This window comes from Nannospalax galili, unplaced genomic scaffold (assembly GCF_000622305.1).
Source record: "Nannospalax galili isolate Female #2095 unplaced genomic scaffold, S.galili_v1.0 scaffold759, whole genome shotgun sequence".
Lineage (NCBI taxonomy): Eukaryota > Metazoa > Chordata > Mammalia > Rodentia > Spalacidae > Nannospalax > Nannospalax galili.
The window spans coordinates 272,620-296,745 of NW_008342628.1; the positions used below are offsets into that span (position 1 = coordinate 272,620).

The 24,126-nt window shown below is 39.1% G+C and overlaps 1 protein-coding gene across 4 annotated transcripts in view; it reads left to right on the forward strand.

Moving 5' to 3' along the window:
* The window catches only part of Lrrc28 (leucine rich repeat containing 28), a gene marked incomplete at its 3' end in the record, with an annotated part of 141,932 nt that overhangs the window by 26,213 nt on the left and 91,593 nt on the right, over window positions 1-24,126 (forward strand). For all 4 annotated transcript variants that reach the window (XM_017799534.2, XM_029566214.1, XM_017799536.2 and 1 more), the window contains 3 exon segments: window positions 9,405-9,445; window positions 21,566-21,603; window positions 22,029-22,166. In XM_017799534.2, coding sequence (XP_017655023.1) covers window positions 9,405-9,445; window positions 21,566-21,603; window positions 22,029-22,166 — 217 coding nt within the window.

The following is a 24,126-nucleotide window of genomic DNA, read 5'->3' on the forward strand; positions in this document are numbered from 1 at the left end:
ATAGAAAAAACCTGGGGGTAGTTTTTACTCCAGGTAACTATTCCAAAGGTCATGTTCCAAATAAGGTCAGGCATCTGTGCTTGGTGGCACTTTCCAGATAAGTCAGGCAGAGAGCAGGAGGCCCCCCTGCTGAGGAGAGTCCTTCCATATAGCGCCGAGCCCCTTAGAGCTATCCGGACATGAAGGACTACAACCCTAGCAGCAGGGTTCCCCAACATCAAACCAATGTTTGATTACATTAGAGATTTTCTGGGGAACCAATGAATTTATTGAGCTTAGTTACAGAGATGACTGAGGGGTTGCTGAGGTATATGAGTGACCTGAGAGTATTTACACTGGGAAGCCTTAACCCAGCATGGATCAAGCCTTCTCTCCCTAGCCTTTCCCAGATAATATATGCTAGTCCTCCCCAAACCCAGGAGACCATGTATGAGTAGGGCCAAATTATATACAGCTGGTTGGGAAGAGCAGCTGGATACTCAGGTGAGGGTCCAATGACCCTGATTACCCCTCCTCCTTTAATTAGATACTTAAGTCTACAAGTCCAATTGTGATGATCTTGTGTTAGTGGACACAGCTGAAGTCATGAAGATGGTAGTTGTTTGACTCAGAAGAAAGTAGTGTGTAGCATGTTATTAACAGAACATGGAATCTAGATTGTATACATAAGATAATGTAATAAGTTAATATCACCCATGTTTTTATAAGTTTTCAGGTAAATCTTTTACCTTATGTAGTTTAGAGAGTGGTCTATCAAAACCTTGCTTTAGGTGGAAAAAAAGCAATTGTTATCCACGCGGTACCCAATTCGAATCAGCTGCTGCCTCTTCATACTGTGCAGTCCAAGCAGATCCCTGGAACCATAACAATATTGGTTCTTGTTTGTCAACTGAATAGCTAGCTTCACTAGCGGAGGCTGCATGTGGGCTAGAGGACACGGGCCAGCCCCAGATCTATCCGATGTCACATTACAAGCAGAGCCCACTAAGGGTATGGTTGCCTTCTTTTCTAACTCCATGGGTGACTGGCCAGTCTCAGTTTCTCCCTGGGAATACTCCTTTAAAGATTTAGAGATGTTTTATACAGAATTGGAAAATGTTTATTTTATATAAAACGTATCTAAACATAAAGATAAACTGCACTTCTGGAGCAGAAGCATTCATTCCTTAAAAGTTAATTTATATTTTTAATAGGAACCATGTTGTAATTTAACAATTTTAGTTTACAAGAGAACTTACAAGTCAATTTAATATCTAGTAAATTATTTGTATTATTAGTATTAAACATAAATCTATACATTTATAACAGTCTCATTCAATAAATACTGTGGTTAGACACAATGTCACAACAAACCATTTTTAAAACCAAGACCTGTTACCTTGATGAATTTTTTGATCAGATGTATATAAAAGAAACTCTTAAAAGTCAGCAGTACTTTACATATATATCCATATACATACATACATACATATATACATATAGATGTGTATATATATAAGAATCTCATCTCAAAATGGCTGTGTTGGATAAAGCCATACATACTGATGAGGTGGAAAGAAGCAACTGGTACATATTTATTTAAGCATTATCAAATTGATGTTTGCAGCTTTTAGCATAAACAATTAAGGAAAACTGATGTTTTAGTTACTAGGAATTCTAGGCAGAAGATCTCTTTTCTTGAAAAATCTCTCCTGTTGTTATCCTGTTGTTTATTAAGTAGTTAAATTTATCTTTGTATTTACCATACATTTTACATTAGTCTGTGTTAGTGACCAAATAGAGAATCCCATTAACTATTTTTGCTATAGACAGTAATACCCTCTGCTGCAATTAGTTTACACCTTAGCTTTTTTTAATTGTACAGTGCCTTTACTCTTAGGCTGTTTTGTTGTTCTCCTTTTCTCAGGGGGCCAGCCTGAGCCTAAGAAAGTCTTGGAGAATGAATATCTTGAGGTAATAGGTTTGAGTCTGAAGTGGGAGGGCCAATCCCATCTCCAGAGTCAGCATCTCAGTGAGCTCAAACAGCACGTGACAATTTACCAATATAATTAATACAAAAAGGCATTTTTTTGTTTTTCTGTTTTTTTTTTTTTAGCCTAAAAGTTTTTAAAATTGTTTATCCATATTTTACTTTTAAACTAAGGCAAGACTGTTAACTCGCATGGTGAATTCCTTTGAAGAGGGCTATCAGTCTGGATTGGAAAAAAAATTATAATTTATTATACATGATCTTGGATTAAGTACCATGACCTGGGGAATAAGAAACACAGAAAACAATGGTACCTAAAAGAAAATGCAAAGAGACATCATAATGCTCTTCTTTTTAGTCTATCCATGACATTGTAACTAGGGAACGATGTGCCAGGGACAAAAAGCAAGCATACAGCAACTGAGCATCAGAGAGGGAAATAACTCTATTCCAGAGAAAAACAGGCTTAGAATCACAATGCAGAAAAAGGGGAGCGATTGGGACCAGTGGAGTCTGGATCTTAAGTCTTCCATCCAAGTAGGCTATCCCTTTTAACCTCTCATAGTTCTAACTATGTGTTGGTAGTGGCTTGTCTCTTGTAAGGTTTTGGCCCTGGAGCATAGCAATTTTTTATCTGCTTCATAGGTCTAGTCATTACAGAGTGTCAGCTCCCCTTGCACCTTGAAGGCAAATGGCTGAAAGCCAAGTTAATGGCACTGGAGAAGTCCAGGCAGGCCCCTGGAAGCCAGAACCGGGTTTTGGCACAAGATGTATTCTTTTTAAAGTTGGGCGTGGTGGGGAGGGGAGTGGGAGAGCGGGACTGTTAAAACCTGTTCTCTTTAGAGATCAGAGGGGAAACCTGCTGTGTTGGCCAAACAGTGGTGTTGGTGAGGGGGCAGGGCTGTCTGAACCTTAACACTTAGAGAGGGAAATGAAAATCTCGCAGCATGAAGAGTCAGCAGAGAAGGCTGCCCCTGTCCCTTTTCCAAAAAGATTTGGCCAGCCTGGATTCCATGTCAGACTCGACCAAAATCTTGTGTCTGGCCTGCCGGGATTCCACATCAGGCTGGACCAAGACTCTGTGCCGGTCCCGCCTGGATTCCTCGTCAGGCTGGAGCATGACCCCCATCAGAGGAGGGGGTCCACATGTTCTCCTCTGGCTCTGAGATCAATAGTGTGTCCACCTGATCTCCATTGAGCCCCAGGATGTCCAGACTACCAAAAAGCAAGAGAGAGAGAGAGAGAGAGAGAGAGAGAGAGAGAGAGAGAGAGAGAGAGAGAGCAGACAGGACTTACCAAGGCTGGCTCCGGTGGCCTGCTCCTGTGAGTCTGGGGTCTCTATTCCCGATCCCAGATGAGCCCCCAAATGTTAGGGTCTGAGAGTGGGGAATAATTCCCACAGACATGAAGGAAAATTGCATAAAAATTTAATTCAGAAATTTAAGTATCAAGTAACCAAATTAGCGGCTAGCCAGGCATGGCCTCCACAAGCCAAAGATGGCATCCAGCCCCGAACAATAGCAGGCAGGGGCTTTTGTTGAAGATCTTCACACAAACCTGCGCACACCAAGCATCTTTTAAAATAATTGGATGGCCCCATATCCTGAGTACAGGGGAGTTTTGATTGGTGTCTTCAGGACATTGGAATGTGCTGACTGATAACTTTAGGACCAGAAGTTTTTGTTCATACCTTACAAGGCTTTTATATGTTTAGGGCTTGCTTAATCTATAGCTTCCAGGGGGGTGGAGGGTGGGGTGGGGGGTGTGGCAACTGGAAAAATTTACAATATGCCTGAGTTTGTCCAGGCTTGTCTGAAGAAGCTAGCCAAATGGAGTCAGTGCATTCTGGCTCTTCAATACAAAAGGTTTTAATTATAAAGTTCAACTTTTATCTTTTTATCTTTTCTATTGTTGTGCATGCTTTTGTTGAAACATCTGTGACTCCACTGCCACATTCAAGGTCAAGTAGAGTTATTCCTATGTTTTCTCTGAATGCTGATTTCAGCTCTTAAACTGATGATCCATTTTGAGTTAATTTTTGTCTATTGTGTAAAGTAGGGGTCCAAAATCATTCTTTTTGATTCTAGTTTTTATAACTGCTGTAGAGCCAAAATGCATTGAAATCTGTGCCTTCTGTGAGATGTGTTTAGATGTTATCCTGGAGCATATTTTGCTGAATCACGTGGCTTTAACAGCACAGAAATTTTCTGTTGACAGTGCACTACTATTTCAGATTGCTTGGGGACTCTGGCTTGAGGTGCTCCTACTGAGGGATGAAGCCTAACAAAGCTTTCAGCATCTTGTGGTCACTGTGAAAAGGGTAAGCTCTTCTGCCCTGTTCCCGGAAGGAGAGAGCAGGAAAGCAGTGGCTCACAGTCCCTCCCACAGAACGTCATGGATCTGTTGTGGTTTGCAAAACATGAAGTTTTTGTCCCAAGACACAAACATTTGAAAGCATTCACTTTTAAGAGGAATTTGAAAGCATCAACATTTTATGCCATCTGTGCTTGTTAAACTTAACTTTTGCATTAGTTATGAAGAAGAAGGAAAAATTGTTTAGGTAAATGTTAGTGGGATTTCTTATTTCCCACATATTATTGAGGTACAGTGCTGAAAATGTGTGATTTAGTGAGACTGATACTACGGAATACCAGTAGGGGTCAGTCATGGCCTATCAGTAGACTGCCAGTTTGCTAGGCTTTTTGAGCATTTATTGTTAAGTGGTTTATTTACTTTTTTTTTTTTTTTTTTTTTTTTTTTTACAGACTCCCTGTAGCACCAGCTGGTCTTGAACTCGCCATGTAGACCAGACTGGCCTTGGGGGCCTCAGTCTCTATCTCACAGCGATTTACCTGCCTCTTGCCTCCCTAGTGCTGGGATTAAAGCCCTGACTGGCCCTATTTATTTTTGTATTTTTAAAAGTCAGTGTTCCATGAACTGATGTTTCCTCAAGGTTAGTGTATCTATTTTTAAATTAGAAACACAGTGTACTGTACCTGTTAATAAACTCATAGTGATGAGTCCACAGCAGAAGTATGATCTCATTGCTTTCGTGTACAGCTATTACTCAAAAAACAAAACACAACTACAAAACAAAACAAAACTAGTTTTTCATGGAACAATTAGAATGCTCTCTGACTGAGCCAAATAAGCACCCAGAAATAATTACAGGTCATACAAGTTAACCAAGAAACAATATTGATACCCTCTCAGGTGAAACTAGATGAGGATCTGTCAACATTTTGTCCCTCTCAATCTTTGCTTTTTATAAGAATAATTACAATTAAGTCCTGTCCTATCATTCTTTAGTTTCCTAGGATGCTTTTGTATGTATGCCCATAAATGGAAGTGTGTATTCTTACTAGGAAAGATTCCAGTACTGAGAAACATTCCAGGGATTTGGATAGATCCTCTTGTAACATCTGAGGAAAGAAGTTTTGAAGTACCTCATAGACATCAAAATATGGGAGGCCACAGTTTGCATCACTTTAAATATAAGTGGTTCTTTCAACAGTGGGTGCTCAAATGCTTCCCTTCTTAATATTCATATTCAGTGATATTTGCTTATCAAAAAGGGCAAGGATATCTGTATCTAAGCAGCTTGAGATATTGATATTATATTGAAATACACTGTATGCCAGTGAAATTGCTAATGTTATTTTCTCTTTTTAGACTTAATTTTATTTGGGGTTGGAGAGATGGCTCAGCGGTTAAGAGCTCTGACCGCTCTTGCAGAGGACCCGGATTTGATTCCCAGCACCCTCATGGTGGCTACAAACCATCCTTAACTCCAGTTCCAGGGGAATCTGATGCCCTCTTCTGACCTCTGCAGCATTGCACAACACGGGTGCACTCACGTACATGCAGGCAATACACTCATACACAAAAAATTAAAATAATAAAATATTTTTTAAAATTTATTTTTATGTACATGAGTGTTTTGATTTTATGGATATGTGTGCCTATGTTGTGCAATGCCCACAGAGGCCAGAAGAGGCATGAGATCCCCTGTAACTGGAATTAAGGAGCGTTGTTAGCTGCCATATGGCTGCTAGAAACCAAACCAAGTTCTCTGCAAGAGCAGCTAGTGTTCTTAATTGCTAAGCTATCTCTCCAGCCTCCCAGTCTTATTTTCTTATCTAAATAAACCAGTGGATTTGCATTGTGTTTAGGATTTTTTTTTTTTTTGACACAGGGTCTCTCTGTAGTAGTCCCAGCTGGCCTGGAACTTGCAATGTAGACCAGGCTGGCCTCCATCTTGCAGAGATCCACCTGCCTCACCTCCCAGGTACTGGGATTAAAGATGTGTACCACCATGCCTGTCTGTGTTTAGGATCTTTTAATAAGCTATTCCTTAGTATAAAATTTCAGGCCTTATATTAGTTATAGAGTGGAGGCAGTTTGGCTATGGAGACTTGGTCCATGGCAGGCAGGAGCTAGTGGTAGTAGCTCTAGCAAAGCATGTTTACATATTGGCAGACCAGTAAGCAGAGACTATTCAGAAACAGGGCCAGAGTATGAGGCTCAAGGCAGGCCCCTAGTAACCTGTCTCCCCACTCCCCAGCTAGGACTTACTTTCTAAGGCTCCACAACTTTCCAAAACAGCATGGTCGTCTGGGCACCAGATGTTCAAACCTGAGCCTGTGGGCAACATTTTGTATTCAAATCTTAACAGTTCTTACTGATCTGTTCCTTGCCTTTTCCTGCAAAATTGTATGTCTTCAGACTTGATGACCCAGATATGCTAGACTGATGACATTTGTCCTATTGAGTATTTAGATCTCAAATTATATACAGTTAGTTAACCAGTTATATAATAGCTTATACCATACTGTACATAATACATTTTAAAACTTAATTTTTATTTTTTCAATTGTAAAAACCATATGTCCTAGTTTGCTTTCTATTGCTGTGATAAAACACTGACCAAAAACAACTTGGGTAGGAAAGGGTTTATTGTTTTGGTTGTTAGTCTTAGCCTTTAATGGCTGCGCTATCCCTCCAGCCCAGGAAAGTGTTTATTACATCTTACACTTTCAAGTGGTAGTCCACCTTTGAGGGAAATCAGGCAGGAACTCAGTACAGGAACCTCGAGGCAGGACTGAAGAACAGACCTGGGAGGAACACTAATTCTGGCTTGTTCTTCTGGCCTATGCTCAGCCTGATTTCTTATGTAACCCAGGCCCACCTCCCCAGAGGTGGCAACACCCACAGTGGGCTGGACCCTCCCATATCACTCAACAATCAAGAAAATGTTCCATAGACATACTCACAGGACAGTCTGATAGAGGAAGTTCCCCAGTTGAGGTTCTGCCTTCTCAGGCATGTCAAGTTGACAAGCCAATCATAACATGCCTGTTTATTGTTAAAAATTCAGATGATGCTGGGTGTGTTGGCACACACCTTTAATCGTAGCACTCAGAAGGTAAAGGCAGGCAGATATATATGAGATCAATGCCAACCTGGTCTACTTATTGAATTCCAGGCCAGCTAGTAGTACATAGTGAGACCCTGTCTCAAAACAAGATGAAACAACACACACACACACATACACACACACACACACACACACATGCACATGCACACAAAATTTCAAGTGATATAAGTAGATAGAAAATAGCAGTCCTAATTCTTTTTTATAATCACTGTTAGGGAGTTTCTGTATGAAAAGCTACTTTGTTATTGCAAATATAAAAAAATACTAGTCCCTAAAGCTTTAGTTTTTCTATTGGCATAATTTTTAATTAAAGATATTATGTTTCTGTGTATAGGTGAGGATGTGTACATGTGAATGTGGTGCCCGCAGATCCCCTGGAGCTAGAGTTCCAGGTGGTTGTGAGCCACCCTGTGTAGGTACTGGCAACTAAATTTTGGTCCTCTGCAAGAGCAGTGCTCCAGGTCACTTCTCTATTGCTGTCATAAAACACCAACCAAAAGCAACTTGGGGAGGAAAGGGTTTATTTCATCTTAGTCCATCATCACAGGAAGGCAAAACAGAAACCTGGAGGCAGGAATTGAAACAAGACTACTGCTTATTGGCTTGCTTCCACTGCCTTGCTCAGCTGCCTTTCTTACACAGCACAGGCCCACTAGCACAAGGATGGTACCACCCACAGTAGTCTAGACTCTCCACATTAATCAGCAATCAGGAAATGCACCACAGACATGCCCACAGGCCAGTCTGATGAAAGAAATTAATTGAGGGTCCTTCTTCCCAGGTGTGTCAAGTTAAGAGCCAACACTATGATAATCAGTGTATGTCCTTAACCACTGGACCATGTCTTTAGCCCCAAGCACAATTGTTTTTATAATTGGATTTTATAAAGCCTAAGATGCCTTTAGAACTACTACTCAGGAGTTATAGGAAAATAAATTGTAACTTCCTAAACATCCCTCCTCTTTTCCCTTTGCATATGTAACCTCCTGTGCTCAGAAGGAGAACTGAACGGCCCTCCTTTCCACCTCAGTGCAATCTCTTATAATTAGATTTGTCTTTCGGAATTCATATCAGACAGTTTTCTGAAAGCCATTCCTGATTCAGTCATTGAAACATAACTTATATTATAGTACTTTCAGATGTGGAATGGAAAAAAAAAAAAAAAAGCCTGTGTGCCCTTTTGGTTCTAATAGCTTACGTCTTTGTTTACTTGTAAATCTGAACTGTATGCATGTTTGTGATTACTTGTATAGTTATTTACAAGAAGCCTTCCCTCCATCCAGAGCCTCCTTCTTTCATCCTATGAGTAGAATTGTTCTAGAATTTTTCCATGGAAAGGCATTCCTCCCCATGGTAATTTCCTATGTGCTGTACCCTCTCTGTTCTAACCTCAGGTCTGACACTGTTGGCCCACCAGGCTCTGTTCCTTTTTGAGCCTTGTCGGGACATAGAACCTGGAGGCCTGGAGATTTTCCTCACTTTCTTTAGCAGCAAGACTTGGGAGTTTGAGGGCTGCGTAAGGGAATGGCATTAACAGCAGTTTATTTGCTCGGGGCTTTGGAGGCTAAAGTATGAAATTAGGATTTGGTGGTCAGGATGAGATCTCTTTGGGGATTCTAGAATCTTTTGAATGCCTGTCTCCCTGTGCAAGGTTTGCTGGCATTCCTTGGTATTGTTTGGCTACAGCTGCCTCTCTCCAACCTCTGACTCTCTCATCTGTGACCTTCTTCCCTCTGTCTGTGTCTGTTGAACAGTTTTATTTCTTCCATGACTATGGATCATAGGGATTCTGGTTTCTTTAGGGAATGTTGAATTTAACTGTTCGAGTTTATAAGTTGTATTGCAGTTGATGTAAATACAAACCCCAGACCTGCTGACTTACTATTTTCACATTCTCTAAATTTACATCCCTCAAGAAGATAGTATATTGTTTAAGCTAACTAGAAATGTTAACAGTTTTTCAAAGATAAAATTTAATTCTGAGTTTTTAATTTTCAGCCAGAAAATCTTGCTGAGAAGCTTCCCAACCTTGTGGAACTGTGAGTCTGCTTATTCAGTTTTTCTTTCTTTCTTTCTTTCTTTCTTTCTTTCTTTCTTTCTTTCTTTCTTTCTTTCTTTCTTTCTTTCTTTTAAATAAGAGTGGGAATAATTTTAAGTTATTTGAAATAATAGGGCATGCTTCAAAGTGTTACTTTGTTACTTTTGGGTATGGTTATACGGTGCCTATGGGTAGACCTGTGGCTTTGTTAAACTTGATAGCATGTTAGAATCTTCTAAAGTTGTATTTCAGTAGCTCAGCTTAGGTAATGAAGATGCTGTGGGTGCAGTGTGTTATCACAGAATCCTTGGGGTAGTCCATGTGATGGGGAAATCTATATTATTCCTGCATGTGGTACTTGAGATAAACTCATGGCAAAATGTTTAAAATGTCAGTGAAAGTCACTCCCTGTATCCTCTGCGCATTGTTAGTTTTAGTTCTTTTGAACACTCCTTCCATATTTCTACATAACACACCTTTTTTGTTTGTTTTTGTTTTCCTTTTGTGTTGTGGGCATTCCGTGTGCATGATAGGCCAGTGCTTTACCACTGAGCTGTATGCCAAGACCCATACTTTTGTTATTTAATTTTATTGTCATTATAATTTTTGTGTATACATGTATGTGGTATTTGTGTGTGGTTGTACATGAGTGTGGGGGATGCATCACATCTCTCACAGTGTGAACACATACCTACCAGTATCACATCTATCAAAGTGTGAGCACACACCTAGCTACATCACATCTATCACAGTGTAAACTCACACCTAGCAACATCACAGCTGTCACCGTGTGAGCACATACCTAGCAACATCACAACTGTCACCATGTGAGTACACACCTAGCAACATCACAGCTGTCACAGTGTGAGCACACTCTGATGTTCATACACAATGAATTGTCTGATGTGACAGTAAAATTGCCTCCTATCTTTCAGCACACAGCCATCCTTGAACAACACATGACTGCACTTCATTGCCAGTCCCTGCCTGTCTTGAACTCTATTTACACATGTATTAGACCTGTTGGAGTCATACCTGTGGGGCTCTGTCCAGGTTCCGTCAGCCTTTCCCTCTCTTCACTTTGGATTGGAGCATTTATGCTCTTCTCTATTTAGGTTATTGACACTTTTCTTTGTTGTGGCTTTTTTTTTTTTTTTTTCGTGCTGTTCAGCTTTATCTGATAAATTTTTTAGCTTTAGAATTTTTTAAGGTTTCTTTTTGTCTGTTAAGATTTACTATATGTTTTTAGTGTTACAGGCTGTAGTGAAGGGTTATATTTTATGATGCCTCTGTATCCATTTTAAATATAAGTTGGATTTTCATATACCAGGAGCAGGACTCAGTCATCCTTGACTCTTTCTAGTTCTGCACCCTCTTCTTCCCCTTAGTTTAGCTTTAGAATTTTTTAAGGTTTCTTTTTGTCTGTTAAGATTTACTATTTGTTTTTAGTGTTACAGGCTGTAGTGAAGGGTTATATTTTATGATGCCTCTGTATCCATTTTAAATATAAGTTGGATTTTCATATACCAGGAGCAGGACTCAGTCATCCTTGACTCTTTCTAGTTCTGCACCCTCTTCTTCCCCTTAGTTCCTCAGAGTCAGTGGTTCTCATCTCTGCCATGGACAGCTGCTCTCTGCTGACCACTCCCATGTGAGATAAGTAGTATAAACCAGCTAGGCCCCCTGACTCTCAACTTGGCATGGGCTCTGCAGGTATACCATAGTGAGTATTTCCCAGCACTGTCTGACCATCTGGAACTCATGCCTGCTTGCTTTAAACACACCAATTAAACTCTTTTTTTTGAGAAATCTATCTGGATACTGCCCTGGTCCCCAGGGAAGGCATCAGTCCATAGGTCCCTGTCTTTCACTATAGGTCCCTGCCCTCTGTGTGTAGTCTCCGGATTACTGTGTATCATCCAGGACCTATAAATAAAGAAATCTTATTTTGGTCATGTGTGTCTCTTAATCATTAACGGCGCTTTCAATTTTAAAGTTCTTAAATTAAAACATGCCTATTTTATTTTAGATAACTGCATAATTTACAGGAAGTTCTAGTTGCTACTTTATTAAGTCCTTTAGCTGGCAAGATGTCTCAGCAGGTAAAGCCCCTTCCTGCCAAGTCTGATGACTGGAGTTCAACCTGAGAACTGACTCCTGCAAGTTGTCCTCAGCGCACATGTGCCCACACACATTATAAGTATAAAATATTTTCAAAATTCTTGTTTGCTAATTCCAGCATCTAAGGTGTCTTAGGTTGCTATCAATTACTTATCTTTGTTGTTGCTGTTATTGATAATGAGCCATATTTTCTTGGGTTTTCCTATGCTGAGTATTTTTTTATATTTTAATTTGATTTTTAATTATGTGTGTATGTGTGTATATGTATGTACGTGTGAGTGCAGTTACCCACAGAGGCCAGAAGAGAACATTGAATCTCCTGGAGCTGGAGTTACAGGCAGTTGTGAACTGCGTGACATGAGTGCTAGGAACCAAACCCAGGTCTTCTGCAAGAGCAGCAAGTGCTTTAAACTGCTAAGCCATTTCGCCTGTCTCCTTATGTTGACTAATTTTAATTTTAGCTTAGATCTTAGAAATTGGGAATTATTGTTTTGCAGACTGGAATCTATTATATTTTATCAGAGTATTGATATTTTTGTTTCAGCACGTAATTTACCTAGTGTGACTCGGACAGTAACCTTTGTCTCTTAGACGGCAATTGGAATCGTAGTGTGATCCTTTTACCCTTAGCTGTGGTTTCTTCCACCTATGAAGAGTTCTATGGCCAGCCATTGATTTAGGTAGATTTTATATACAAACTCTGGTTCCCTCTCCTTTCTCTTTCTAGTACTCTCTTTTTCCTCACCAGTGGTTATGGGTCCCTAAAATCTGCCCTCTGATTCTTTGGTTTAGCAAGACTGAAATTTCCTAGTAGAATTTTAGTCATGGTTATTGTATGAACCCTACCTTAGACTATATACTCTTTTCTAAGAAAGCAAAATAAAACCCCAGTACCAGTCCTCCTTCTAAGTTTGACTCTCCTACAGAACTGCACTGTAAGCCTTAGGATTGTGTGTGTGTGTGTGTGTGTGTGTTTCCTTTGGTGTTTGAGTTGTTTCCTGCCGGAGAATGAACACAGTCAGAGTGAATTCTGTTGTACTGGAATTTGAACTCACATTCTTTTAACATATGGGTGTGTCAGAGAATGTACTGTGGGGAGGGGGTTGTGGAAGGGTAGAGGCTATGAAACACCAGTGAAATATAAAATGGCATGACTAACTTTGAAAATTATTTGGCAGTTTCTTTTAAAGTACTACTCAGCAAAAGTGATAGAGTAAAAACCCCTTTAAATTTATTTTTAATTTTTGTTTTATGCATATGCATATATTGCCTGCATGTATGTAAGTGCACCTGTGTTGTGCAATGCACACAGAGGAAAGAAGAGGCTGTCAGATCCCCTGAAACTAGAGTTACAGACAGTTGTTAGCTGCCATGTGGGTGCTGGGATTCAAAACTGTGTCTTCTGCAAGAACAGTCAGTGTTCTTAACCTCTGAGCCATCTCTCCAGCCCCAGAACTACTTTTCTATAAAATCAATGCAAATTCTGGCAAAGATTTTCAGAAGCTACATTTGCAGAACTGTGGAAATTAACCCACAGCCTGCAGTAATATGGGAGTGTCTATGTGAGAAAAACCCTGCAGGATGTCAGACAGTAGGCTGTGAGCCTTGTGGGGTTTTTCTTGTGCTAGTTCCATGCCCCACTCTCCATGTCTGCAGCATTGGCCAAAGCCAAGAGCACATAATTAAATGGGAAAGCAGTAGCCTCAGGAAAAGCTAACTTGGAAGCGTTCCCAAGCCTCTTTCCCAAAGAATTATCATTATTCACCTGGTGTGAGTTCCTTGGAAGACTTAACTTGAAAAGCTGTCTTTACTTACCATTTTAGTAAGGTAAGTCCAAAATTTGTAGCACAAAATCCTATGCCCAATGCTATTAAGTTTAAACAAATTACAGACAACTGTTTAATTTTATAGTTGTGTGAGGCAGTAGGAAACAACTCTAATGAATGATACATAAATCAGAAAACTCAGAGGAAAGCTAGTGGGGAAATGTCCCTAAGAACTTTGGAAATCCAGCCGACCAGTGGCACATGTGGGATGTTCACAGGCCCAGAGCTGTGCAAATGTTCAAGTAAGATCTGAGAAAGCCCTGAACTTAAGGCTCCACACAGTGTAAAGAGAAGGCTAGACCTGACAGCTGACAACTGAGAGGTGAAGGCATGCCACAACACAGAGACTCTCAGCAAAGACTAAGGGGTTAAATCATTCAAGCAATTAAGGAAATGTCTGTCTAATCCTAAGGTGACCACTAAAAGCTTATGAACAAGTCTTCATACAGTAAGTCTATAGTAACTGTGGTTGAGGGTCAGCTCATGATTGGATAGAGACCACTAAAATAACTTGGTAAATAATTTTACAAAGATGGGACAAGGTAAAGAAAAATGAGAGTCCAGGAAAAAACTCTTGCCAACTCACTCATTCTGAGGCTAATATTACCATGATACCAATTGCAGAAAAAAAAAAAAATCAGAAGACTGCAAAGAAATAGTTGCTGTGAGCTGGAGAGATGGCTCAGCAGTTAAGAGCACTGGCTGCCCTTGCAGAGGACCCAGGTTCAATTCCCAGCACCCACATGGTGGCCAACAACCATCTGTAACTTCATTTCCAGGGGAATATAATGCCCTCTTCTGACCTCTGTGGGTATTGCATGACTTGAGTGCACTTACACACATGTAGGCAATACACTCATACACATAAAAATAATAAAATATTAATAAAACAAAGCTCAACAAACAAAAAGAAGAGAACTTTCTCAATTACAAAGTTCTTAGGAAAACCTACAGCTAACATTGTATTTAATGCAAAAAGACTGGAAGGTCTAAAAGAATACTTTCTCATCACTTCTTTTCACATTCTATGTTCTAGCTAAGGCACTTAAGAAAATGGTTGGATGGATAAATATATGGCATACAGAAAGGAAGATGTAAAGTTATCTTTATTGGCAGATAATATCTTGTATAAAAATCCAAAGGAATCCACATACACATAAAAACCTATCAGAGTGTGTCTAAATGAGTTCAGCAAGGTAAGAGGATACAAGGGCAATGGACAAAAATTAGTTATATTTTATATACCAGGAGTTTAACAATTCTGAAATGAAATTAAGAAAATTTCATTTGGGTTGAGAATTTAGTTCAGTGCTAGAGTACTTGCTAGCAATCACAAGGCTCTGAATTTGGTCCTCAGCTCTGAGGGTGGGGGTAGGGGAAAGACAAAATTACAAAAAAGGGGGGGATTTCATTTACAATAGCATTACCAAGAATATTATCTTCAAATTTAACAGAAGTCAAAGACTTTTACACTGTAAAAACACAGTTGAAAGAAATCAAAACTAAATAAATGGAGTGACAGCTTACAATCATAAATTGGAAAACCTATTTTTTTGCTACCATGGCAATATGCTTTAAATTGATGTACAGATTCAGTGTAGCAATTATGATAATAACAGTTGATTTTGCTTTAAATTAATAAGCAGATCTAAAACTCACTTGGAAAGTTAAAGAACCTAGATTATCTAAACCAATTGTGAAAGAGAGTGCTGGAGTGCTCACACTGTCCAGTTTCAGAACCTGCTGCAGTGTACAGTAGTCAGGCTGTGAGGTACTGCAAAAAGACAGGCACAACTGTCAATGAAGTGGAACTGAGGCTCCAGAGCTATGCCTGTGTGTCTGTGGTGAACTGAGTTTCAACAAAGATGCCAGTAAAATTCAAGGGAGAAAGGTATATTTATCAATAAATGTTGCTGAGGTAATTCACATGCCCAAAACAAAAACCTTAATCATAGCAGTAATCACATTAAATATAAATGGTCAAAAATTGAATACTCTGTTTTTTTTTTAAAGCAGATGAGTAAAAAAATAAAAGAACCGACCAATGTTGACTTTAAAGAATCTAATATCTCTCTGTGTGTCTTTATGTCTTGGTCTCTCTCTCTCTCGCTCGCACACACACGCACACAGTCTTACATGTTAAAAGAATGTGAGTTCCACTTCCAATACAACAGAATTTACTCCTGCTGTATTTATTCTCTGGTAGGAAACAATTAAAGCACCAAAGGAAACAAACACACACAGATATACCCCAATCCTAAGGCTTACAGTGCAATTCTGTAGGTGAGTCAAAAGTTAGAGGAAGGAATGTTACTGGAGTTTTACTTTACTTTCTTAGAAGAGTGTGTAGTCTAAGGCAGGGTTCAGACAATAACCATTCAGGTTGCTAAAATTCTACTAGGAAATTTCTGTCTTGTTAGTCCATGGTGGGGAGGGCACAGCATTGACTCTCAGTGTTGGCACTGGCAGGGGCACTTGACTTGCATGGAGCAGGCAGGAAGCAAAGAAAGGGGGAGTGCACACCATTCATTAGGTTCTTTTTCCCCTTTAGTTTGTCCAGTCCCCAGCCCATGGGATGGTGCCACTCATACTGAGAACAGGTCTTTCTCCTTCAGTTACTTGTCTTTGAAAATGCCCTCACAGACACAGAGGTACACTTCAGTCTCCTAGGTGATTCTTAATCTGGTGGAACTGACAATTTTAGCCACCACACCCAGCAGTGCCATCCCACTGTCTGTCATTAGTGTCCTTATTGCTGCTTTTCATTCCAGTCATTTTGGCAAGAGTGGTCTATCACATTGTGACTCTCATTTGTATTTTTCTAGTGGCTGAGACATTGAACATCTTTTCATGGACATATTTGTCATCTGTGCCTTAATTGTACTTTTTTATGAGTCTTAAGAGCTCTTCACATATTCATGAAACTAATCTTTTTGTCTATTTTAAAAAATTCAAATTTATTTTTATTTTATGTGTATGAGTGTTTTGCCTGAACATATGTGAGTGCACCATGTGCATGCAGTGTTCATGGAGATCAGAAGAGGCTGTTGGATCTCCTGGAACTGGAGTTACAGACGGTTGTTAGCTGCCTTGTGGGTGCTGGGAACTGGACCTGGTCCTCTGTAAGAACAGCCAGTGCTCTTGACCATGGAGCCACCTCCCAGCCCACTTTTTTTTGTCTATTTTGTTCTTCTAGTATATAACTTTATATCCTCTTCAATGTTCTTTTGCAGAGCAAACGGAGCCACCTCCCAGCCCACTTTTTTTTGTCTATTTTGTTTACAAGTACTTTCTTCTAGTATATAACTTTATATCCTCTTCAATGTTCTTTTGCAGAGCAAAAGTTGTGCATTTTGATCAGATCTAGTTTATCAGTTTTTGCATTATGTATCATGCTTTTGATATCAAACATAGAAGCCTGAGGGCACACAGATTTTCTCCTCATTTTTGTTGTCTTAGTCATGTGCATTTCTTAGGATTGGGACTCTTTGTTGTCAGCATTTCTTTCCTTCTTTTTCTTCCCCAGCACTTTCATGCTGCTTGTTGGACTCTGGCTTGCAGTTTTCTGAAGAGACATCCATTGCCCTTATATTTATTTATGTGTGTGAGATGTGTCTCTCCCCTTGAGTAATTTGAAGAGTTTCCTTTTTAAATTAAATTTTTTGGTGATGGTCCTGGGACAGTCCTGTCTATGCTAGGTAATCCCAGGAATGTCCCATTTTATGCTATTTTGTAAGAACTTGATTTTTATAATCTTGTGGGACTTTTAATCCCCTTATCTTTGGGTTCACTGAGCTTCTGGGACTTATTTTTTTTAAACCTGGATAATCTTTGGCATTGTTTCTTCAGGTATTTGTCCCTGTACTCAGCCTTTGGCCCCTACTTGTGAGACTCTTGCAATGCATGTTGGACTGTTAACACATCCCATAGTCACCAAACCTGTCCTTCTACAGTGTCTTTCTTGATTCTGCTTCAATCTTTATAAACTGTTTCTCTGCCATCAAGGTCAGTAATACTTTTAGCCCCATCATTAATTCCATCTGATCATGATTTCACTTTATTATGTCTTTGATATTCAGAAGTTCTCTTTAGCTCTTTATTGTATTTATATTCTTACAGTATCCCTTCTGACTGTGAAGGTCAGATGAGGGCTTCAGATCCTCTGGAACTGGAGTTACTGATGGTTATTAGCCACCATGTTGGTGTTGAGAATTGAACCTGGGTCCTCCGCAAATTCCTCATTTTCATCCTAATACCCGAATATGATCTTCATAACTGTTTAAATGTCCTTGTTTGCCAATCATTTGTGTAGTAGGTTTATTCGTATCAGTTGTTTTTTCCTCCTGGTTTTAGGTCACATTTTCCTGGTTGGGTGATAGATTTTATAAAATTCCCATTGTCAAATGTCTTTATTTTGTTTTGCTTTTTTTCCTGGCATGCAGCTATTTGTAGTTTAGTGCAATTCTTTTACGGCTTTCTTAGAATAGGAATAACTTCTAATCTAAAGATAGTTTTGCCTTATTGCAAAGGCATGAGCTCTCTAGAATTCTCTTGAATGTCCAGTAGGATTTGGCACTTGTGCTTGGCACTTGAATGCATGTCACCTTAGTCCTGTGAGAGCTTTGTGGACTGTTCATTTTTCTCCTGCTTCCTACCCAGAGTTCCTCCTGTATATGTGCACCTTGGAAATTAGTGAATGAAATCAAGGAATGAGCTCCTTTACTTAAATTTTTGGAGCTCTTTTTTTTTTTTTTTGGTTAGTGCCATTACTCTGACATGTGTTACCATAACCTGGTAATTCGCCTCCTCTTCCACAGTCCAGAATTCCCTACAAGCAGAAAGTTGGGGGACAATGTGGCTTGCCTTGCTGGTTCGTTCTTTTAGGGAACATAATCTTAGTTACCTGTTTTCATTGTCTGAAAATCGTTTTATGGACTCTTATCTAGTTTGTCCTTGGTTTTAACAGTCAGGTCTGGTCCCCATTACTCCATCATGTCTGAAGTAATGTTCCTTCAATTGAATAAAAATCAACTTTTTCACCACAGAATAAGTTTCATATTTCTAGAAAAGTTGTAAAGATAGCCCAGAGTGTTCTGGCTTATTTTTCACCCAGTTAATATCGTAAGTTTCATAGGACATTCTTCAAACTAGGGAATTGACATGGACTTATTAAACAAAAGTCTGTTTCAGTGTATTAAAAATAAAGCAAAGCTACCAAGCCATTTGCCAAAGTGCTTGCACACTTACCTGGCGTCCTACCAGCAACAGATTAGACTTCCTGCAGTATTTCAGCACATGATGAAAGTAGCACGCTGAAGCATCACAGTTCCAATTACTCTGAAGTTACACCAAAATTAAAAGGAAATGATAAAATTGAAGTTCCTGAGCCTGTGATTACAAATGACTCATAACTGTACAATAGCAGGAACATTCACTAATCTCTCACTACATACCAACAGTTTTGAAGAGCTTTATGCTTGTTAGTTCATACAACCCCACGACATCCCTGCATCATTGGCGCTCTTCTCATTTGCTCTTATAAATTAGGAGAGAGCAGATCAGCAGCTTTCCTGTAGACATACAGTGATGAAGATGCTGTAAAATAGTACAGTATTCTGGTATACCCCACATCCAGTTACCAAGTAGGGGCTTGCTGCCTTCTGAGCCACTGTGCCAGTGCAGACTCTCACTTGGTTGTATTCCAGAATGACTTGTGAAGTTGGGATAGTGTTGTACTTAGTACTTGATGGTCTTGAAGACCCTGATGATTCTGAAGTGTAGTTAGGTTTGGGAATACTGCACTACTTTATAGCATCTTTATTATAATAAAAATAAGCTTAATATTTTTAAATTTCACTCATTATAGTGGCTACTTTAGTGCATTTAGACACCGATTTAGGCATTTTAAAGTTTTTTAAAAAATATTTTATTATGCATATGAATGTATTGCCTACATGTATATAAGTGCACCTATGTCATGCAATGCCCATGAAGGTCAGAAGAGGACTTCAGATCCCCAGGAACTGGAGTTACTGACTGTTATTAGCCACCATGTTGGTGTTGATAATTGAACCTGGAGTCTCCACAAGAGCAGCCAGTGCTCTTGACTGCTAAGTCATCTCTCCAGCTCTAAAGTTCTTTTTAATAGGTAGAACTTGAGGCAGGTATTTTTTTTTTTGAAAAGTTTTAGGAAAAACCAGCTCTGCTTTTATTTTTGTATTATGGTACACTGGTTTTTATGTAGCAAATGCACATTTGTATGCTTTTGTGTGTGAGTGCACACTGACAGTGTTTTGGCACAAAAAAAATTTATCAATACTTCCAAAGTATCAATTTTAAAATGTGTAATCAATATGCACAAAGCAAGGAATTGAATTTATCCTACAGTGGCACACTTGGTTAAATTGTGTTATACAATTATCAAGCCAGGGCTTGCTACAGTATAAACATATAAGCCATTACTAGAGTGTTTGCTTTTGCCAAAAGAAAAAGCTTTGTTGCTTGGCCACGTGACAAAGAGGTCAGGGTCTATAAGCTCAGATCTGCCTCTCCTAGCAGGTAGTAGTGTGGGGACTTAGAGGAAAGGAGAGGGAAAAGCTTCTGGTTGGTTGGATGATATGGGGCTAGGTTCTTGTTTTTTTCACCATCTATGGAGGTGTTGATGTTCTGCTTGGAGGATTTCTTGAGCTTGTGATATTGTTGCCCAGATAATCTGGCCTCTTCTATTTTTACCATTTTTGAAAAGCTGGTTCGAAGTCTTAAGAATCATTAGCAAAGGGTCTGGAAGCTTTTTCTGGGGAAAAGCTTAATCTGGATATGTCTGAGCCTTAACTGATTTCAGTACCAATAGATTAGTATCCTCTGTCCCACTGAGTTAATCCAACATTGAATAATCTTCATAAAATGCTTTTCTATTATTATCATTCTGTGCACATTGGCACTTTTTTTATTTTATTATTATTATTATTATTATTATTATTATTATTTGTCTTTTTGAATCAGGGTCTCCCTGTAGCCCCAGCTGTCCTGGAACTCACTATGTAGACCAGGCTGTCCTTGAACTCACAGAGATCCACCTGCCTCTGTAAGTCACCAATTTCCCTTTAAAATGCAAAAGGAAATTTCAGAGTTTTATTTAAAGATAACTTATGAGGATTTAAAATAGAATAAATAAAATGATTGGTTTGAAATTAGTAAAGTTTTCTAAAATCTAGTTCTCTCAAAATCAGTAATGAAACTTACTTCCTTTGATTATTACTGGTGTGGTCTCTAATAGTCAGTTGAGTTTTGAGTTGATGATGCATGAAATCTCCACCAGAGTGTGCTAAAGATACTTCAAAGGGAAATTGGTGACTTAGACTTGCAGGTCTTTTTTAAGATTTGATTTCTTAAAGTTCCTTTCACTATGAAATAAATTTTCTGTACCTTGGCATCTGAGTATTTCCGTAGATACTTTAAAGGAATGTTTAATCAGTATACTATTTTGTAGTAAGCATGCAAAGTTAGAAGTACCTTGATTTGGCAAAGTTATCCTTTAGAAACTAAAATAGCTGCCGCTTTTTACACAGTAGGTATTGATTTTTCTTTAAACAGTAGGTGTATTTCTGAAAACTTGAATAATTTAAATGAACTGGAGAAACTAGTAATTTTTAATGAGATTGAAAAATATCCCATAGTATGTATTTATGAATGCTTTTAAAAATCACTAAATCAGGGGCTGGAGAGATAGCTCAATGGTTAAGAGCACTGGCTAGTCTTGCAGAAGACATGGATTCGATTTCCAGCACTCACATGGCAACTAAAAACTGTTCACAATTCCAGTTCCAGGGAATCCGACGTCGTCTTCTGACCTCCACAGGCATTGCACAACACAGGTGTACCTACATACATGCAGACAATACACTCATACACATAAAATAAAAATGATATTTTTTAAAAAATCACTAAATCAGAAAATATAGTTAATAATTGTGATTTAACATAAAATATTACTCTTACAATATTATTAATTAGTGTTATAACCATGCATTTTGTGTTGATATATTAGCATGTAAAAGAAACTTTCACCTCATATTTAATAAGTTTTCAAACTGAACATGTATTAACTGATTATCTGGCAAAAGTCCTGAATGCTAACAGCTATTTCTGTTTTCTTTTTCCCCTCCTCCCTTCAGGTACCTTCACTCAAATAACATAGTTGTGGTTCCGGAAGGTAAGTACACTTACAGTCCTTCCTATGAGGTTCAGGCTGGCTTCAAACTTTCACTCCTCCTGCCTCTGAAATACTGGGATTTTAGATGTGTCCCACCAAGCCTGGTTTTAAAGGTATAGCCCTGTCTGGCCTCAAACTCTTTAGCCTCCTGCCTCACCCTCTGTGGGTCAGTGATAATACGTGTTTGTCATCACAGCTGGGTTCATTTTTAAATTATGTATTTAGTCACACATTTCCCCATTGTTTTAATGTTTTTGTTGTATTTTATCTCATGATAGGAATGTTTATCACTTTTATAAGACTTGGCTTGATCTGTGTTTTACTGTTTTGAGTCAAAGACAAGAATATAAAGTATTATAAAATTTGATCTAGTGGAACACTTGACCCAGACTCATTTTGCCTTTCCCTCCTCTTCTCCTTTGAAGCCATTGGGTCCCTTGTAAAACTCCAGTGTCTGGATCTTAGTGACAATGCCTTAGAAATTGTTTGCCCAGAAATTGGTCGTCTGAGAGCATTACGTCATCTTCGTTTAGCTAATAACCAACTGCAGTTCCTACCTCCAGGTAATCACCGTCTGTTCCTTATGTGTCATAAATCTGTTTTTATCACTCTATGTCCTGGCAGTGGGCTGTGGATATAAACGTGCTCACAAGTATCTATTTATTTGAAGATGAAACAAAGGAATGTGTGTGAAACATGATGAATTGTTCTCCTAATGTAAATGTAAGAAGAAAGCATTTCTGTCTTGGGGCTAATAACCACAGGAGTGCCTTGAATTGGTGTCCCTTCTAGTCCCTGCCCTAGCAAGATGCTTGTATAAAGAGCTACATTAGTTCTGGCTTTCACATCAGAGAATTGGTGTGAATGCAGGTACTCCCAGTGACATTTTAAAAATTAAATCTCTAGTGAGGTAATTGATGTACATTAAACTTGATTTAATAAAGAACATATTAGAATTTTAGTAACACAATTTAAATTTGAGTCCTGAAATTCTCAGCATTTCCTCCTGAACATGTGATTAGATTGCAATGTGCCTATAGACAATATAAAATCCTGCACTCTCTTTGAACACTGTTAAGTCCTTGGACTTCCCTGGGAGGAACATCCAGGAACCTTCCTGTGTGAAAAATGTGTTTTGCCTCTATTTATGTAAGGACATCTGGGCATGCAATGTCCACAGAACTCAGAAGAGGGTATCAGATCCCCCCTGGAACTTGAGTTATGGATGTGGGTGCTGAAAACTGAACTCAGGTCCTCTGCAAGAGCAACCCGTGCTCTTAACCACAGAGCCATCCCTTAAACTCTCCCCTGCACCCCCCCTTTTTTTGTCTTTTTTGTGGCATGATCTCCCTGTAGCCCCAGCTGGCCTGGAACTCACTATGTAGACCAAGCTGGTCTTGAACTCACAGAGATCTGCCTGCCTCTGTCTCCCAAGTGTTGGGATTGAAGGCATGTGCCACCGTGCCTGGTCAAACCCCATCTTTTTATTTAAAAAAGTTCCTCTACAGTTTTTTCCCAATTTAGCTATTTCTAAATGAAAACATAGTATCTAATTTTTAGGTATTATGCACCAACCTTAATATATAGGTTTAATACTGTTTATGAAAACAGTATACTATAGCATTAATTTTGCTTTAAAAATATTTTAACCTCATATAATGTGTCTTACTGCTTCCAATTGTATTCAAGAAAAAATGTTGAAGTCAGCAAAGAACATGACTTTCAGTGTTTATTATGTGTAGTCAGACTCAGTGGTCTTGGATCATTACAGATTCATCAAGTTTACATGTTGAGAGAGCCATAAAATTAGATTATCTTTTGATGATTGCCTAGAAAATGTATCAGCATATATATGTTTTCATATTTCTATATTTGATACTCATACAAGACATATTATAAGGGCTGGAGATGTAGCTCAGTTGGTAGAGTACCTGCCTAGCACATATGAAGCCCTGGGTTTGAGCCCCAGCTCTATATAAACCAGGCCCAGTGAGTGGCACATGCCTACAACCCCAGTACTTGGGAGGTGGATCAGAAATTGAAGGCACAGTACATTCCTAGAAGTTAGTGATGTACTTCTAATGTCACTTGACTGCCTCCTAACAGCCAGTGACAGCTATACATTTCCTGACTACTTTCATGTAATTTATTTTATCTACACTTCACCTATTCCACAAGAATTCAGGTGTGTATTTTTTATTTTAATTTCCTAGCTTTATTTCTGTTGTCTGTACTTGGATTTGCTTGTTTTGAGTGATATTTTATTGAATAGCAGCTATATGTTTTGAATAGGAACTTTTTTTTTTGGTCTCTTTGAGACAGGGTCTCCCTGTAAGCTCCAGCTGACCTGAGCTAGCTATGTAGACCAGACTGGCCTTGAACTCACAGAGATCCACCTGCCTCTGCCTCTGAAGAGCTGGGATTAAAGGTGTGTGCCATCACACCCAGCCCTGAATAGGAACGTTTAACTGAGCCACCGCTAGGTTCTTTTCTTCCTAGGCATCCTGAGTAGCAGTGGACAGA